Below are 19902 nucleotides of genomic sequence, written 5' to 3'. Positions count from 1 at the left end.
CGCTGCAGCCGGCGGACGGGTGGAGGCAGCAGCTGCCCGCCGGGGCAGGATGTGTCGGATCGCCTCAGTCTGCTTCTGGGCAGCCGAGAACTGCTGGGCAAAGCTCTCGACTGCGTCGCCGAAGAGGCCGGTCTGGGACACAGGGGAATTGAGGAACCGAACCTTGTCGGTGTCCCTCATGTCTGCCAGACACAGCCAGAGATGGCGCTCCTGGACCACAAGCGTGGACATTGCACGACCCAGAGAACTCGCGGTGACCTTCGTCGCTCGGAGCGCGAGGTCAGTGGCGGTTCGGAGCTCTTTCAGAACTTCCGGATCGTGACCACCCTCGTGCAGGTCCTTCAGTGCCTTAGCCTGGTGCCCCTGCAGTAACGCCATAGCGTGCAAGGCGGAAGCAGCTTCCCCGCAAGCCGTATAGGCACTGCCGGTTAGACCAGACGAATGCCTACAGGCCCGGGAAGGAAGTACCAGGTCTCCCCTCCAGGAGGAGGCGGACTTAGGACACAATTGCATCACTACTGCCCACTCCACCGGGGGGATCGCCGAATACCCCTTCGCTGCATGGCCGTCGAGGGTGGTGAGGGAGGAAGAGCCCGCCGGCCGGTTTCTGGCAGTAAAAGGTGCCGTCCACGACCTGGTGAGCTCGTCATGCACCTCCGGGAAGAAAGGCACCAGGGGGGGGGCGCTGAGAACCAGCGCGAGCCACCCCGAGAAACCAATCATCCAGCCTTGAGGGCTCGGGACGCGGTGGAGGTTTCCACTCGAGCCCGACCCTTTCGGCGGCCCGGGAAAGCATAGCTGTCATCTCCGGATCCGATTCAGGTTTTGCCACCGTCCCGGAGGGCGGCAGCGCGGACGAATCTTCATCGGACAGCTCTCCCTCCGATGCTGAGATCCTCATCTGGTCGGGGGGAGGTCCACTGGATACCGCTGGTACGCTCTTTAAAGAGGGCCCAGCGCGTTCCGTGGGTCGCTCCACTGGATCGGAGGAGCAAGAGGAGTGATGGTCCCCAGAGGGTTGGTTCCCTGCGGTATACTCACGCTGTGATCAGTGGCAGCTGGATGCAATAATTGCATGCCAATGTGCATTGGCTCGTTTAGTTTACACTCGAAGTGGATTGGTCTATCGAAGCGATATCCCAATTCGTCGGTCACCGACGTGACTCGGAGTGACCGACTGAAAGGGAACTCTGGTTGAGGATGATGCATCAAACTGTTGAATATTGCTGATTATGTAAGGTATAATTGGCTTAATTCTGGTATAATTTTTCATATTAATAGTGATCATGCCCAAGTCCTCAATACTAATTGACATACTCATTATGTTGTTCACATCCTAATATGCACAGCTTTGTCATCATGTACAATTTTTACAAAATATATTAAATATGGGGTGAAAATAACTAATTTATCGTGTACATTTTCCCATATTTTTGTCACATTGTGCATAATTGTTGCTGCACAGTCACACTGTAGATGTTTCTGTAAGATAAAAAGGGCTTCATTGTCCTCTCATCCACTGTGAAGGGTTCTTCATTTGCATACAATGTCCATTCCATATGCAAATATACGCTGCTACACAAGAGCTGAGAATTGAGCACAGAAAGTCAAGGGGTTCAGAGTTACAGTAGTTCTCAAACCTCAGAACACCTGGATTGCAGTTTTAGTTCCAATTTTAGGCGTACAGGGACTTTAAGTGTGAATTTCCAGCTGTGTAAAACTAAAAGAAAAGTTACTGAACTCCTTTGCATCTGCATGTCAATCTACTGTAAATCTTTCATTAAATCCTCCTCACAGTCATGCAGCCTGTATTATTTAGTTGAGTTGAATTGGAAGCCAAACTCTATTTTCTTCACTATTTGATCAGATGATAAGCCACAGTTTGTTCTGTTGTATTTGTTGCTTTTTGGATTTCAGAACAATACTTGCTACAAAAACGAAGTTACTGCTATCTTTTTTTTTTTTGAGTTTTACAACCAGACCTACACAAACCTTGCTATTCTACACAAACCACAATGACTGTGATTATACAAAAATATGCACTCAACTTATCTCCACATGACACACAACTCATAGGGAACAACAAACACGACAACACCAGTGAAAAGAATGTAGCCAACTTAAAAAAAAGAGTAAAACACTAAACACTAAGACGGTAATTTGCATAATTAATTAATTTGCATGATTAATTCTTTCTTTTTGGAGGGTATGGCACAGTGTTTGAAATTACATTTAAAATGGCACGCGGTGTCAAACAGGTTTCCAAGTTCCAACCCCTGCAATACATACTGAGATGTTCTGTCTCTGCAATACTAGCAGTCATTTGTCATTGTTAATGAGCCACTTTTCATATTTTTCACAATATGCAGCCCAGTGACAATCATGTAACAGACAGTTTACAATTGATAGAGAGTCCCTATGGCACATTAAAGGGTAAGTTCACCCAAAAATAAAAAAAAAGTTTTACTCACCCCTGAGGCATCCTAGGTGTATATGACTTTCTTCTTTCAGACGAATCTAGTCGGAGTTATATTAAAAAATTGTCCTGGCTATTCCAAGCTCTACCATTGCAGTCAGCGGGTGTTGCAGTGCTTCAGTCCCAAAGAAGTGAAATAAAAAGGTCCTATCCATAAAAAAAGTGTCTCACACAGCTCCAGGGGGTGAACAAAGGGCTTCGGTAGCGAATTGAACTGCTTCTGTGTACAACTGTTGGTGCAAGCTAGATTAAAGTGATTGTTACGTTTTGAATATGTATATTTTTCTTACAAAAACGCATTTTTATTTCACTTCTTTGGGACTGAAGCATTGCAAGACCCGCTGACTGCAATGGTAGAGCTTGAACAATTTTTTATATAACTTCAACTGGATTCGTCTGAAAGAAGAAAGTCATATACACCTAGGATGCCTCTGGGGTGAGTAAAAGACAGCCTACTTTTCATTTTTGGGTGAACTAACCCTTTAAGCCTACTTTTCTGGTCTTACCTTCTTGAGTCTGAGGATTCCCTCCTGAGTCTGAGCATCAGTGACAATCTCAAAGATATCCCTCTCGTCTCCACCTATGATGCTGTAAGTTGATTTAGCATTTTCCCCGATGTCTCTGTCATTCGCTTTTACTCTTCCTCCAGGCTTCCCGATGCCAAGATCCTCAGGAATAGTGAACTCATAAGAGCCTTTAGAGATGAGGTACAAGAACGGAGAAGATCTGGTCTGTCAGGTGACAAATAGCACTCAGAGAAACAACAAAATAACTTAAATACTAAACAAAAAATGATATATATTTTTTTATGTTTGTGGTCAATAAGTCTATTGCTGTTATTGTTGTTTTATGTTTTTGAAAGTTTCTCATGTTCACCAAGGTTTTGGACATAAAATGCTGTAAAAACAGTAATATTATATATAAAAAATATATATTACAATTTATTATTATTATTAGTAGTAGTAGTAGTAGTATCATTATTATTATTTATTTATTTATTTTAATATATGTTAAAATGTAATGGCAAAGCTGAATTTTCAGCAGGCATTACTCCAGTCTTCAGTGTCACATGATCCTTCAGAAATCATTCTAATATGCTGATTTGGAGCTCAATAAACATTTCATATATTTATCAGTGTGGAAAACAAATGTGCTGCATAATATTTTTTGTGGAAATCATTATTTTTTATTCTTTTTTTTTATTATTTGATGAATGAAATGTTCAAAATAACTTAAAAATAAATATAAATTTGGGTAAGACTTTACAATAAGGTTCCATTTGTTAACTATATTTAATGCATTGACTAACAATGAGCAAATTGTTACAGCATTTATTAATCTTTGTTAACATTAGATAATAATAATAATAATAATACAGCTGTTCATTGTTAGTCCATGTTAATATATATATATTAGTAAATGTTGAAATGAACATTAACTAATATTAATAAATACTTTGGAAGTATTTTTCATTGCTAGTTTATGTTAACTAATATAGTTAACTAATGTTAACAAGTGGAATCTTATTGTAATGTGTTACCAACATTTTTGATAACAATGTAAATTGTCAATTTTTATTTATTAATGCATCCTTGCCGAATAAAAGTATTAATTTCTTTAAAAATAAATCTAACTGACCCCAAACTTCTGAACTTTACCACAAGTCATTTCATATAGTTAATAAAAAAGGGTCTCTCTTACCCTTTGTGAACTTTGGTGGGTTATCGTTGATATCGGTTAGAGTGACTGTCACAGTGGTGGTTCCTGACAATCCGCCCATGTGACCACCCATGTCTTTTGCTTGAATGACAACAAGATACTCTTCCCTCATCTCACGATCCATCCCTGCCAGAGCCACCCTAATGACTGCTATAACAAGAACAATAAATACAGTAATTGGCATATAACCAATTGATATTACAAAGAAAATAATGCATTAAAAATAATCTCTCATTTAATTCTTTTTGATATGAAAAATAAATACATAAGAATATGCTATATTTTCAAAATGAACATGGTCTATAGACAAACATGCCATTGTACATTCTGAGGTTTGCAGTTTGCAAAATCTGTTAGCTCTTCCCTTGTCCTTGACAGTGACACCCCGACCAGCTTATTGTGTGCCACACACTGCCTGTGCTGCTTTCATTTGGCATTGCAAATTAATTTGTTTGTTTGCTGAGGACTTGTCCCAGCACCTCGAGTCATTTATATTCCGACTGAATGTGAATTATGCTGCCTGTCCCTTATAATCTTTAATACTGTATGTACCATCATTGACTTTTTTTGTTTGTTTAAAATATATTACTAAATATTTCCTAAAAGCATCCAGAGCAATTTTTCCTATTTCTTGTATTTGTTTTGCACGGTTTCTTTGGCTGTAGATTGAGTCCCCCATCATTTAACACTATCCTTTCATCTTTACCCCAGACGTGTCGCCCCAATTCACACTGCGATCATGATTTTTACCATTGTGGAGGCGATTCCAACTGCAATTTGCGAGCCTTATGATGTTATGGTGTGCGGGAAATTCTGGGAAATCACCATCATCCTGATGAAGTCACTTGGGGAACTGACAAAACATCTCAACAAATACGCTACGCGGTTTCTGTTTTTTTTTTTTTTACAATGATCTGAATGACTGAGAATCTTCATAGACTTTTAATCTTATACAATCAATCAGGTTTTTTTGTGAAAAAAAAAAAAAAAAAAAGGAAACGCTAAGAAGCAACTACGTTAAAGAGATTGGCAAATAATAGAAGAAAAGAACTAAGGAAACAAATGCATTCTACAGGAAGAAAGGTAAGTGTGTTGTAGGGCCAGCTCTGGTTCCATTACGCATGAATAATTCACAGCGTGCATGCGTGCATTGTCTGCTAGACTTTTTTTTTTGCTGCACTTACATGTCTTTGTTTCTTGTTCTGTTATGGAGACCAACAGACCACAATAATTTCAGTGAACTAAGGAGGTGCATTTTGAGAGGTGAAGTGCTCTGATTGTCAATAGGATTACGGAGATGCAGGCCACCCTGAGTGCTGGATGCAGCTGTGTGTGTGCGCCATATGCGGTTCAACACTGAATCTGATGCACACTGCAATACTCATTCAATTGTCATCCTGATTTATCATTATCTATTTGAATGAATTCCTGATGATCACAGAAGCGAGGCAACACAGACATTCATTTCCATAGGTATTTGGAGGTTTACTTTCCTTTCATTTATTTCTTTTTTCTTTTTTTCTTTTTGCAAGCCATTAACCAAATAATGAATTGGTGCATGATGTTTATTTATTTATCAAGTGTGTCTCATTTCCTACGAGGTGTTGGATGTGTCAAATGGTTTCTAATGGTTGTTTTCCCTTTACCTCTTATTTTTCATTAGCATTCATTAAAACATCTGGCTCACTTGAATAAGCCATCTGCATGTGTTCAGTAATCAAGCAAACCACGCACGCGACACCTCAATTTGGGCTTTCGCACCTTCTCTCGTCCATTTGCATTCTTAGACAAAGCTGACAGTGAGTGATTGAAATGCATGGGGTTATGAAGTGCACAAGGTGTTCTCATAAGAAAACAAGTACTGATATTTAAAGTCTGTTCATTTATTATGCACATACAATTTGGACAGATATAGGACTTGCTTATTGTCTGCTGTTTTTCCAAATTACACGCTGTTCATTTCCATCTCATTGCTTATTAATGTAAATTCACCATTATTTAATCATGTTGCTTACAGACACACTCTTAACAAGTCAGCTGAAAATGCAATTAGGGAAAAGAAACAAAGTCAAGGTTGAAAAGGAAGCAGAATGCAGATGGAATTCAAAGATAGCCCTGTCATTTAAATCAGAAGACGCAAATTGCTTTGAACTGAACAAAATCAGCATCTGTATATGTCCTTCAGGTAAAATGATCTTGTTTATTTGGTCTTTCTCTACTATTTATTTCCTGCCTCCAATAATGATGATCATAATAACAATGATTATAATAATAATAAATGGTCTAACACCTAAAACTCGTCTTGGTACACGAAGGGACATTCATCTTACACCTATTTCTAAGCATAATAATAAGGTTGTTGAATCATTTGAATGATTCATGACCATCTGGACAATGTGGATTGATTAACTTACCAGTGGTTTGGTCGATGGAGAAATAAGGTTGGCCCTCCAGAATGCTGTAGACCAGTCTGGCACTGTTTCCATACACTGGATCGTCCGCGTCAGTTGCAGTTACTCTTGTTACTGATGTACCTGTGGAGCAGAAGAGAAAACAATCATCTTCAATAAACAAAAATGACTTGCAATGAACAAATAAATCAATTATTTCCATTTACCGCACCACTGTGTCCACGTTCTGAACTTGTTTTCTTTGAGAACAAATATTTTGTTCTCTCCCTACCGATGTTTCAACAATACCTCTGGCCATGGTGTAAGAGCTTCTCTGGAATAAACTCATAACAGTGTTTTTTTGTTCAGATGTGCACAAGCGCTCGCTCACGCTGTGAGACTTCCACGATGAAAAAACATCACTGCTCCAGGCCTTAACAAGATCAAAACGAAGAAAGTCAGACAAACAAACAATCCATGCTGCTCTCCTAACCTCCTCTTCATTAACCCATGGCTTGGATGAATTGAGAAGAAAGAGGAAAAATTAGAAGCACAAAAATAGAGAGAGACACAAAAGAGAGTGAGTGTGGGAGAGAAACTGAGACGCTAATGCTAAACAGCTCACTGACAGTGCAGATGGTGTGGTAATTGTTTGTAAAGCATGTTCCACAGCACTCTGACAGCTTGGTAAGCGTCTGACCAGCAACCATGCCTGTGCTGCAGCTACAGGTATCTGGAGCTGTCGGAAACAGCATGAAAAACATTCACTGTGAGGGCTGGGATGTGCACGACTTGATTTAGGCCGAAGTGAAGGTACATCACTACATCTCCCTGAAGCAACACATGTGAAGCCCTCACGACTTGACTCCATTGAGAAATATGAGGTACCACGACTGTCCTTGAGAGATAGCAGCAAAAAAAAAAAAAATATATTGAAAAATACTTAGACTAGGGATTAAACGATTGGGATCGCGCAATACGGATTTTTTGACGACAGATGTCGATATCTTAGAGAGCCATTTGGACATACGATATCACACTATTAAATTTAAGTATAGTACATAGCACATGCTGCAATTAAATTGATATTTATTTTACATAACATCTAAACATGAAAAAATAATTTCAAAATCAATAAGTATGAAGAAAACAATTAAATTGATGGGAAAATAAACCTGCAAAATAAAAATATGTATACTTTAGATAGCAACTTGATTTTGTAATCCTATATTATAGGATATTATTATTATTATTATTATTATTATTATTTTTATCAACAAAAAATAAACATGTTAAAAACATGACTAAAAAGGAAGTAAACAAGGTAACCTACAGTAATCGGTTAAGTCTGTGTGCATTGGGAATCATATTTTCTCAAAAACAAAAAATATATATATATTTTACATACAATACACAGTGAATATGACATGAATATGTAATAGCAGCCCACTGGATATAGCGCATCATAGTTTGAAATCAAGGACTTAAATATTGTCAATTCTCTCTGCATCCAATTTGCACAGATGGACTGTCATGCACAGAGTACACACGTTTTATGCAGGCTACAATGCACAATTCAGAAGATCAGAAAAACAGCTGGATTTGCAAGGTTTGTGAAATTGAATATTGATGCTATAAAGCTTTTTCACTGTTTATTTTTTTCCCCACTTTTCTGTTTAATAATGTAAACTAATGAAGGCTGATAATGGGATCCTGTCCCACCTCTGATGCTTATCAGCCAAACAGAAAACAAACAAACAAGTAAAAAATATATATATAATAATTTAAAATAAAACCCAATTCCAATTTGTCGGTCATCCGACGTGACGTCGAGAGTGACCGACTGAAAGGGAATTAAAGTTACACAATGTAACTTTTGGCGCTCTAGTGGTTAATAAACACAAACACAGTTTAAAAGATGGATTCATGATGTACTCGCTCATTATATAAATTATGTACATTTTGAACAAAAAAATTACATAGTTTACCTTTAAATAATTCATTAAAATATACCACAATATACCACCGATACTGATAAAATGATAAATATTTTCATGTTATGGATGATAATAACTGAAATAAACACTCAAACTAAAATTAATACTTTTCATGCTACACGTGACAACTTCTACCAGTGGACAGAGATGTATGTGTGACAGAAAGTTTGTGTCAGACACATTAAGACCCACATTTGATGAGGTGTCTGAGCTTTTCTCAATGACTGATGACTGTTAGTTTACGTCCTTGAGTGCGTACGTATGCGGATGATACGTGTGAAACATGACCAGAGAAATATGAGCCATTCACCCCACAGGATATCTCTTACTCGACATGCACTACTTCCTTACACTCAGCAGGATCTTGACATACTGTACTGTGTTATCAAATGCTTTAATTACATTACCCATGAATGTCAGTGTTTGTGTTCTCAGAATGCATGTGTATGTAGATGGCACAATAGTCTCCTTATCGCAATCCCAAACGCTGCTAACAGTATATGATCTCTTTATCTGTACGGCCCTGGGGAGGTACTCTATGGCTCCCTTTGCGTAAGACAGCTGATTCATGTTTAGATAAAAGCAATCCCTTTATCTTTATCTAGGACTGGAATATTTCTCTTTATTTACTCAGTGTTTCCTCTCAAAGCTGCCTTAGAGGCAGAGAGATTCATAGAGACATTACTGTTGACTTGTGGAGCTCTGAAAGCTGATTGATACCGCAGTTGTCTCTTCCTCTTGTTACTTTGTACTGGACAACTGTTAAAAAACTCAAAGTAGGAACATCAAGCGCACCTTCCGAACAGGCACGTACAGTCTTTAATCTGTTTTACCACTATAGAGCGGCAGTGGCTGCCCATATTCTGTTTTGCTGAGAGTAGGAGGCCAGCTGAAAACAATATAATGGAATTTTGTAATGAATGTTTTTACTTTGCAATGCATATAAAAGGATGAATGCTGCATTAATAAGTTTAATGACTTCCTTTTCTGGGAAAGAGCAATGGTGTTAACACAGGACAACTATGGGCCAATGTGCTAATTGGCAAAGGTGTCTTTACATTATCTCCCTACCTCTCGCAGCAAAAATATAAATAAATAAATGCATAAAAATACACATACAGCAAGTTTTTTCACAGAATGCAGCTATGCAGCATATAGAATAAGGCCTAAAAAAGAGAAGACAACCATTCTGAAAAACAGTGGTGTCACTGAGGCATGAAATAGTTCCTTTCCCCCTCTTGTGCAGAAGTGAAATTTGCCTCTCCTCCTCTGATAAAAAGAATGAGGGATTAGAGGATCCTTCCACTGGCTGAGCCCCAAATCAGTACAGATTAGCCTGTCCTTGCAATGCATTGCACCGCAAAGTCCGAGACTCGTGGGTACTGGCTGGTGACACCCTTGGGTGGTGGACACTTGCTGAAACTTGATTTCAAAACTTTATCTTCTATCTACTGGTGCTATAACATATAATTGTAATTATTATTATTATTATTTTTATTTTTTTTAAGTAGTATGAAACTTTATAAGGGTCCCTGACAAACCTATAAAGAGTTGTGATCGCGTTGACCCAGTCAGAAATGATACCTAGCTTGCTTGATGCAATTCCGCAGCACATTAATCTAAATATTATGACATTCCTTCCATCGCATTTGGGAAATCAAGGGTGCTTCATTGCCTTTCCAGCCATGGGAGTTGTTCAAGGATCTCAAACAGAACAGCCATAAAAATCGTATTTGTGTCTGGAGAAATGTCAACTGCATGCTTGAAACACTGCACCAGGGCATTGGGCGTAATGAAAAAAATAAAGGGAAACTGCTCTTTGTACTTACTGCATACATGGATGCAGTGAAAGAAAATCAATACCAAACCTCCTTATGAACTGAGCTTTGGGTGGGCGGTGGATAAACACTGAAGTGTAGTATTGTCAGCTGCATCATGGCAGAGATTTGGGAGGCCAGGATTGTCTTCAACCTGCTCTCATAAAAATACGTACCTCTGGGCACTTTTCTGCAACACTGTTTTTACGTACCTTACTGCACGTTTCGCCACAGTTTCAAAGAAAAATGTCCACTGAGTGGCGCTAAAACACGGTTTCAATATGTGAACCCTGGCACGTTTTTATTACATTGATATAGGTACGTATTGCAGTGCTTTTATTACGTTGCTTCAGGTACGTATTGCGGCGGTTCAGAATTCAAATATCCGGGGACTGTCGCTAAAATTTAACGCTCTATCGTGTTGGAAATATGGGCAAACCCAACCCTAAACCTACCCGATAGTGTTAACAAATGCAAAACTGATATAAAAACACATTTGTTGATGCAACCGTGCCATTTGAACTTCCTTATATGCAGATTTGAACTGTTTTGTCGAACCGTAGTTACACAGGATTCGATCCGGAGCGCCTCTCAAGTACGTCTCCGTACTCCGTGGGCTACCGAACAAACCTACCGTCTATGAAAACCCATAGATATGAAGCGGGATATGTGCGATGCTAACATTCAAAAGCATCAGTTTTCAAATCTCCCAGCATATTAAAATGGTGTTGTAGTCATAACATAATATTCTTTAAGAAATTGTGCGAAAATTACGCTTTATTAATCGAAACTGTAAATTTGTGTGAAAAGAAATAAATGGTGTCGGAGTTTTACTGCCTCTAGTGTTCATTTATTTAGCAAACTGCAGTGATATGTACTTATTGGTATGTATTTCGCGTCTGGTGAAAAACTGCCCCCAGGTACGTTTTTGCCATGAGACCAGTTAGATTGTCTTTGTTAGATAGGTGTCCATGCACCACGGACTCTGAGACGAGTCACCCTTCCTTGCTTGACTGGGATTACATGTATATTCATGAATCCACTGAGGAATATGGGGGAAAGCATCACCCTGAGCAGGCCACTGCATGTCCCCGGGCCAGGCCACTTCCAAGCTGTTTACATCTCAGTGCTTTTGCTCCTATAGCCCTGGGCCATGCTGTGCTTCTCTGTGGTTGTGTCTGCGGTGGCATCATTATCCACTGGCATATCCACAGTAACTTTAACACGGTCACACTCTGTGCCAGCAGTTACCGAATTGTGTGCATCAATTCGAAGCAGGAAAATGATATTATACTTGTCAGGTCATTTCATTCTGTTGAGTGAAGATCTTCAAATGTTGTGGTCTCCACATGAAATAGCTAAAAGCACGCATATATCATTATCTGGGATTTAGCTGTGACTGAATATTCTGAATATTAAATGATAAGGAGTTTACTGCAGCTAAATGAGGATATGTCAAGCACTGTTGTAGCTCTGTTGCTAACGCTAACTTTGCTAAATAATATTCAATATTTGGCAGGAGTCTGTATGACAAAATCAGCATATACTGAATAAATTATTCAAATCACTGCACAAGGGATAGTCTGTTGTTATTAACTCACCCTTTTCAACCCTTGTTATTTTGAACCGGTACGACTTACTTTCTTTTTTGGAACACAATACTTTGGATATTTTGGAACAACTTTTGGAACCAAACAACATTGGAGCCCATTGACTTTGATAGTATGGACAAACACAAGCACGCATAATTTACAATCTGACGCAACATAGAAAGAAGCAACGGTATAACATTTTTCCCTTGTCCACTTAGACAAGAAGAAATTGCCTGACCAATATGTAAAGCAGACAATAATTTTGGGAGAGGTTTGTCTCAAATGAATTATGCCACAATAATAGACAGGCACAGACACAAACTATTATTCAGAAAGCAGAGACAAAATTACATGTACTGTATAGCCTACTATGTCCATCACAAAATACAGACTATTTAACAGATGTAGCTCAGAAAACAAAGCAGAATGTACAAGTCTGCTTTTGCATTTCCAGTTAACTAAACGAAATCTGACACCTTGGCAGATTCAGTGATAACGTCATCCTCCAACACTCAATGTACCTTGGTACCTTGTAAACATGACTTTAGCCCTATTCGCATGGGATTAGTATTACCTGGTGACCTCCAGTTATTTGTAATAAATGCGGAGGTTGTCTGTGATCTTAATTCCGTGCGAATCGGCCATGTCTGTAATTTGTAAAGTAAAAATTCCCCCGCAAATGACCTACCATATTTCGCCGAACACCGAGGTCCTGTGATAATATTAGTCCCGTGCGAATCGGCATCTCTGTGATTCGGCCAGCATTTGGCGGGTCGTATATCATTTTTCGAGGTTTTTGTTTGCTGTGCGCCTTTTTATCCATCTTCCGCGAAGAATGGAGCTGCGTTGGAGTGTTTGATAGTATTTTGGGTGCTGTCATCATCGCTACACCATACAATTTGCAGAAAGAGAAAGCTGAAAAGGTTTTGAGGTTAATGTGTTACAAATAAATCAAGCATAAAGCTTGAGATATTATTTTAACCTGGTGAAATGTAAATGACACAGTGCACGAAACTATATTAGTTTCTTTTTTTTAAAATCCATCTGGACCATAGAACGGGACTCTCAAAGCCTTGACATCCGGGTATCCGGGAGACAAGTCAGTAAATTCGAGTAAAATCACAGGCTTCGCTTATCCCGTGCGAATGCACCACACGAAATTCAGATGTGGGGGGGGTAATTTCAAAATCACACAAGGTCCCCAGATAATACTAATCCCGTGTGAATAGGCGGAAACAAACAAACAAACAAACACCTGTTTGTCCTTACTCCAGAAAATTCAGCCAATCAGATTAGAGCTTGCCAGTTTTGTGAGCATCAGCCAGTCAGTGAATGACTGTTGGAGGTCCATAGGCATGCTGTCTGAGACTGATACTATCAGGAACTGAATGTGATGAAGCTGGCAAGAGCCCATGTCGGTCTTTAGAGGTTTCCTGTCTTTGATTTGAGTACTTGGAATGCAGTCACACACCAACATAGGGACCTCTGGCCAATATCTATCTGATCAATAAACACAGAGTCCTCATAGACCCTTAAAAACTTAAATTGCATATGTTTCATGCCATATTTTTCCCATATACACAGAAATTCTTCATGGTTTCTATCATTTCAAAGCAATGTCAGGCAATGGAATCTGGGATAACAAGTGATTATGTGGCTTAAATGGGCTTGTTTTGGGTGTGCAGCTGAGCTAGGCAGGAGCCGTGGCTAGAAAAATGGGTATCCCATCATGGTACCACTCAGCTACCTGCTGAAAGCTATTTACTCATGGCATCTGGAATAGCAACACAATTGGAACTTTCAGAACAAAAATGGCTTCCGAGTTTTCTGGTGTCATTCTCATTCTAGATATAGTCAATGACATAATGTTACTATGCAACAAAAATAGCAATCCACTACGGTAGCTGAACAGTAATGTGGTGAACAGGTCAAACATGTTACTGCTAAAATGCCACACTGACCAATCAGCATCCAGTACTACATCATTATAAAATATGCATTTCTGTGGGTACAAAATATGCAAAATCATTGTTGATTGCACTTGCAAAACAATAACAACGTGACTGTTATTACTGGTTTCTTTTAATTTTTCATTTTAATGGCCCCCCTGCCAGTGCGACCATCTGTAGAACATGGGGCACTAGTAGTCTGGAGCCCTGTTAATTATTATTAAATTATTCTGATTTTAATACACCATGTTAAAAGGACATCATTTTGGGAAAAGATTATAAAGAGCCAAAGAGTCAGTTTGACCCGAAATGGAATGTGAGCGTTAGAGTAACAGACCCATGCTAGCAGCTGGAGCGATGGGAGTCAAGTTGACCCTCGTGATTGAAATGCATAGGTCAGACATGTATAACAGCCTTGAAGGCTCTCATCAAAGAGCCATCATTCTCCTCAAATTGCGGACTAAAACAACCGGCAGGGATAATAGGCTAGGCTTATAACGGTGAATCACGGTACAGCAGGTGAGTCAAAATGTCCACTAGAGTCTGCTGAAACATTCTGGATTGAGGCCAATTTACGCTCATAACAGCATTGCTTGTCTCGTTGTCGATACAGGTGGACGTTTACGACAAATGCTAAAAGTTATCAGCAGGAGAAGGATATCAAGGTGTGTGCTCCCCCGCCTGTCATATGGAAGGGTGTAATTTTCCGGCCGCCACTCATTTCTGCATGATTTACAGCTGGGGGTATAATTGAAAAGGGTGTTTCCTCTGTGTTGTTTATCAAGGGACATGAATGTTGCTGAGAGGCTTAGTGAGGGATACTAGCACTGCGTCCACCTGATCTGTCCTCATATCGGATGTTCATTCACATTCACTCTCAAAACATTGTATTTTGTGAAGGTGACATACTGCATTCTGTTTATCATGTGGCAGCTAAAGGAATGACCATTTGCTTAAATGGCCAGTGAGGAAGACATGAGAGACTCTACTTATGGCTGTCAACGTTTTTAAATCTGCTCCCACATGGAAAAGAGGCCTCAGGCTGATGTAGTATAAGTGACCATCACTTTGGTGCCACAATTAATGGCCACTGATGAGACAGCAAGACAACCAACACTTAACACAACACGCTACCAGCCTGGGGTGAGTTCATGTGGCAGCGGGGCGGCAAGGGTTGTAAAGTACGCATTTGTGAAAGGCATTTGAGGCAGAGAAGAGAAAAAAGCACTTGTGTAACATGGTTGCTTGAGTGCAGTCCTTGACAAGCTGTTTACAAGAACCGCAGGAACAAAACAATTAAGAGTATCCTTTGCTTGCTGCTGATGGCTTTGACATATGCAGCCATTTTGAAGTGGCATGTCATTGATTTATTTTAATTAGTTCTTAGGAGATGTGTACAGGATTTGTGGAGGATGATGTCAAGTAAATTCTAGACAAATTGCTACACTTCACATATTTAATTGTCACCTAGATAGTCACAACTAAGTGAAACAAGAGTAAGTTATAAGTTACACTGAGAGGAACAACAAGTCAAGAGGACAATGTGAGGGTGAATCTTTTTTCCATGTTCCAAGCAATGTTTGTAATAAACAAGTCGAATAAAAATAAAGTTTATCTAGTTGAAATGGAAATATGTAACAAGTGAGACATGAGACCTGTCAGAATTGTGGCATGTGCTGTCAAATCATAAAAATAACGCCACAGAAGATCTGCCTGGAGTTCTGCTCTCTTCTGTTTCATTCTGACTTAGAAAAAAAAGCAAATGACAGAAAGGAAAGTAAACAATTCACATTCTGAAAAGTAAATACAACAAAATATTTCTAATTGCCATGTCTTTGTATACCTTGACCACGTTTATGATATTGCTGCATTACGCAGCAATACTTTTATTCAGCAAGGATGCATTAAACTGATCAAAGTGACAGTAAATACATTTACATTTTTACTATATCAAATAAACAAATGCTGTTGTTTTGAACTTTTAATTCATCAAAGAATCGTGTAATTAATATATATATATATATATATATATATATATATATACAGCCAAAAAGACTCATGGCTGTGTTAGATCAAAAGGGTGCTTCTACTAAATACTGAGCAAGGGGTCTGAATACTTAGGACCATGTGATATTTCCGTTTTTCTTTTTTAATAAATCTGCAAAGATGTCAACAATTCTGTGTTTTTCTGTCAATATGGGGTGCTGTGTGTACATTAATGAGGAAAAAAAATTAACTTAAATGATTTTAGCAAATGGCTGCAATATAACAAAGAGTGAAAAATTTAAGGGGGTCTGAATACTTTCCGTACCCACTGTATATATGGCTTGAGGGTGAGTAAATAATGGGCTAATTTTCATTTTTGGGTGAACTAAACCGTTAAAATAGCTTTTCTGTTTTAATATATTTGAAGATTGAATTTACTCCTGTGATGTAAAGCTGAATATTCAGCAGCCATTACTTCACTGTCACATGATCCTTCAGAAATAATTCTAATATGCTCACACACACACACACAAACAGTGATGATAAACAGTTGTGCTGCTTAATATTTTCATGAAAATCGTGATACTTTTTTTTCCAGAATTCTTTGATGAATGGAAAGTTCAGAAGTACAGCATCTATTTAAAATATAAATATTTGTAACATTAGAAATGTTTTTAGTGATCAGTTTATTATTTCTTTACTGAATAAAAGTATGAATTTCTTTAAAAAAAAAACGAAAAAAACGAATGAACTAAACTAAAAACACACACACACACACACACACACACACACACACACACACACACACACACATACACATACAATCATCAGTCCAAAAGAAGTGAAATAAAGTACATCCATCCATAATAAAAAGTGCCTCACATGGCTGCGGGGGGTGAACAAAGGCCCCCTGTAGCGAATCGATGTGTTTTTGTAAGAAAAATATCCATATTTAAAACGTAATAATCATCTACATCTATATAATAATAATCACCGACATCTTACGTCATCCTCCTGGAGCTGCTTCTGTGTACAACTGTTGGCGCAAGCTAGATTAAATTGATTATTACGTTTTAATAATGACTGCCATTAAACAGCTTGGAAGATCAAAGAAAATTTTTTATATAACTCTGATTGGATTCATCTGAAAGAAGGAAGTCATATATAAGCCTAGGATGGCTTGAGGGTGAGTAGATAATGGGCTAATTTTCATTTTTTGGGTGAACTAACCCTTTAAATGGCATTTTTAAAAATGTATTATAATTTTATTTATTTATTGACTTACTTTTTGGAAAGTGAAAATACCATAAGCCGTGCCATAAATGTGGTCAAAGGGAATATTTCTGGCCTTCCAGTTGGCTTGACGTACTGGGTGTATTCCAGCTCCATTTTTGGCTGTGTCTAGAGTGAGATAAGTATTGAAGCACTCAGGAGAATAAATGACACATCGAAGTGATTGTGATCATCACAAAGCACGCCGGCCAAGTCTGCTCCCCCTCACCAGAAAAAGAGAAAAGAGGAAAGGATAGGCGATAAACGGCAGCACTGAACAGGTGGGAGTGCGTACGTGTCTGTGTGTATGGTGTGAAGGTGAGGCAATGAGCTAACGTTGTGCCTGACTTCCTGTAAGCATGATGGGACCATCAAAGTTGACATATAACTATCACTGTGCGCGCAGAACACTCAGACAGCGATGAAAAGCATCACGGTCAAAGGAGTTGGGAGGACGTGGGAGTGGACGGAGGCATTGATCTCCATGCCACGGTAACGGCGCCACCTCTGACATGACAATTGCACACGATATGGATGCAATGGTGGCTTCAGCTACACCCTGACTGGTAGTACGAGCCAAAAGGGAATCACACAAACCAAACCTTTGGCCTCAGACAAAATAGCCTGGGCGAGAAGGGTTAACACATTTGCTGAGAACTTCTGAAAGGTAAGACCAAGCCCAGTGAACGTGACTGGTGAGTAAATGTTTCAGTCAGCCATAGGAAGCACTCCTAGTGCCTTCTGACAAGCAATCCATCAAAAGGAACACACATACTCTCATATACACCAGTATACACACCTGCACACGCATATACTTAGAGGGATTTGTTAAAATAAATGATGGATAAAAAGAAAGGAAAAGCAGAAAGAAAGCAAATGGGGTTTCTTAAGTATCTGATCAAGTGTGGCATTTAAAAAAGGTTTCTCTACATCATAGGTGCTTCCAATTAGCCAGGAGACCTGATGTGACACTGCAGTTCTTGTAAGAGCCCAACATAAGTGATGTCAAAGATTGTGATAGACCAATAAAAATCAGAATTATTTAACAAAACCAAATGATGCAACTGGTTTAACCACCAAAACTTGTTTGTAAATGTTTGAGTGCAACTATTTGGGACAGTAGGGGGGAGATGATAGCGCTTCTCATATGTGGAGGAGATGTTCACTGGAGCAGAGGCCTGCTTTAATGGGCCAGTCCCCTGTGAGAACCACAAAGACTCCATGCAGCAGAGATTTACTGTTTGATCTCTCCATCTTATCTGTTTCTTTTTCAAATGACCTTGCAGTGCAGACTTTTATGCCCAGCCTTTTATTCTGAGCCATGATTGGATGCTCCTCTAAGCTTAGATCTGCGCAGCGTGATGGATGTGTTTCCCTCACATTTATGTCCTCCCCCAACCCAGACAGCCACAAATGAATCTTCTGTGGTGCGACCCCTGCAAGAAGACCTTTCATGAAGACCTTTCCTCAAACGCCTTTTTTTTGCACACATCATCCCGGTTAGCCCAAGCAACACAAAGGCGTTTGGGCTCTTGGTGTCCTTCGCTTGAAAAGCATATATGTAACGGCACTATGAGAGGGCTTGATCACATGCTTCTCTGTGGTTATGCATTTACTCTGAATACTGAAGCATTTGCATTTGCACTGATGCATTTACTCGCTCATTAGAAGTCTATAGACTAATAAAAGCACTATAAAGAGCAAATAAAACCACATTGCCCACAGGATGTAATCAGCGCTTTTAATTTGGGAGGGCAATACTGAATACTGAATGCATATGGGAAGTGCATACTGCTGCTATGCTTCTGCCTAATAATGTGCATAGAGACAGAGACAGGCAGAGGATACATTGGATTCATTGTCGTACTAGGAAGATGATGGAAATTAAGAGTAAAACACAGAGAAAATTAGAAATAGAAACACAATGAAATGAGTTCCTAGGGTGATGAGTGAAAGAGAAAGCCTTGACGCAACATTAAATATCCACACTGTGTCTCTTGCATAATTAATAGATGAAGGAGATTTTGAACAGAGGGCCGTTCTGTGAGAAAGCGGCCAGGCATCATATCAGATATAAATAAGCAGTGCCAAAGGCAAGAGTGTAGATTAGAACACTCAAGCATTCACCGGAATCTCAGCTGTCCTCTACTGAATGCTGCTCGTGTGCTGAAAACGGATCTATAGAGGTACAGCAATTCACAGACAAAGTAAAAGCATTTTGGATTGTTTAAATATATACATGAATAAGAAATATTTATATTGAATTAAATAATGAATATTTATAATATTATAATTTAACACAGATATTCTAAATAATACATGATTCATTATTACATGACATTTAGAGATCACAAATCAAACGAGCAATTTTGTGACCATGCAAACTTCGAAAATCACGTTTCCATTTTCCATGTTATTTTTGTTCCACTTCAATTGTTATACGAATAAGATTTTGTCAAATCAGAAAAAATACAATATTTTTTTTATGAAATGTCAACAATTATAAATATATATTTTATGAAAAAAAAAAAGCTGTAATCTGTAATAAGTTACACTTTCCAAAAAAAGTGTAGAAACAATCACTCAGAAATTGCTAGTAAATTTCAAAAATTATTACAAAGAAACAGCAAGTAACACAAGGGTCTTCAACTGGGGATCCGCAGCGACACTGCAGGGCATCCGCCAATTAATGTTTGATCACAAA

At 38.9% G+C, this 19902-nt stretch overlaps 1 protein-coding gene across 1 annotated transcript in view; it reads right to left on the bottom strand.

The window, feature by feature from the left end:
* The window catches only part of LOC107751507 (cadherin-8-like), a 108633-nt gene that overhangs the window by 28062 nt on the left and 60669 nt on the right, over positions 1-19902 (bottom strand). Inside the window, exons 4-6 of the mRNA XM_016567249.1 lie at positions 6610-6729; positions 4178-4345; positions 2983-3170 (exon numbers count right to left, since the gene is read on the bottom strand). Of these exons, the coding sequence (XP_016422735.1) occupies positions 2983-3170; positions 4178-4345; positions 6610-6729 (476 nt within the window). The remainder of the gene's footprint in view (positions 1-2982; positions 3171-4177; positions 4346-6609; positions 6730-19902) is intronic.

Source organism: Sinocyclocheilus rhinocerous, unplaced genomic scaffold (genome assembly GCF_001515625.1).
Source record: "Sinocyclocheilus rhinocerous isolate Xijiao unplaced genomic scaffold, SAMN03320098_v1.1 scaffold1443, whole genome shotgun sequence".
Lineage (NCBI taxonomy): Eukaryota > Metazoa > Chordata > Actinopteri > Cypriniformes > Cyprinidae > Sinocyclocheilus > Sinocyclocheilus rhinocerous.
This window is presented reverse-complemented; position numbering and strand designations above follow the sequence as displayed.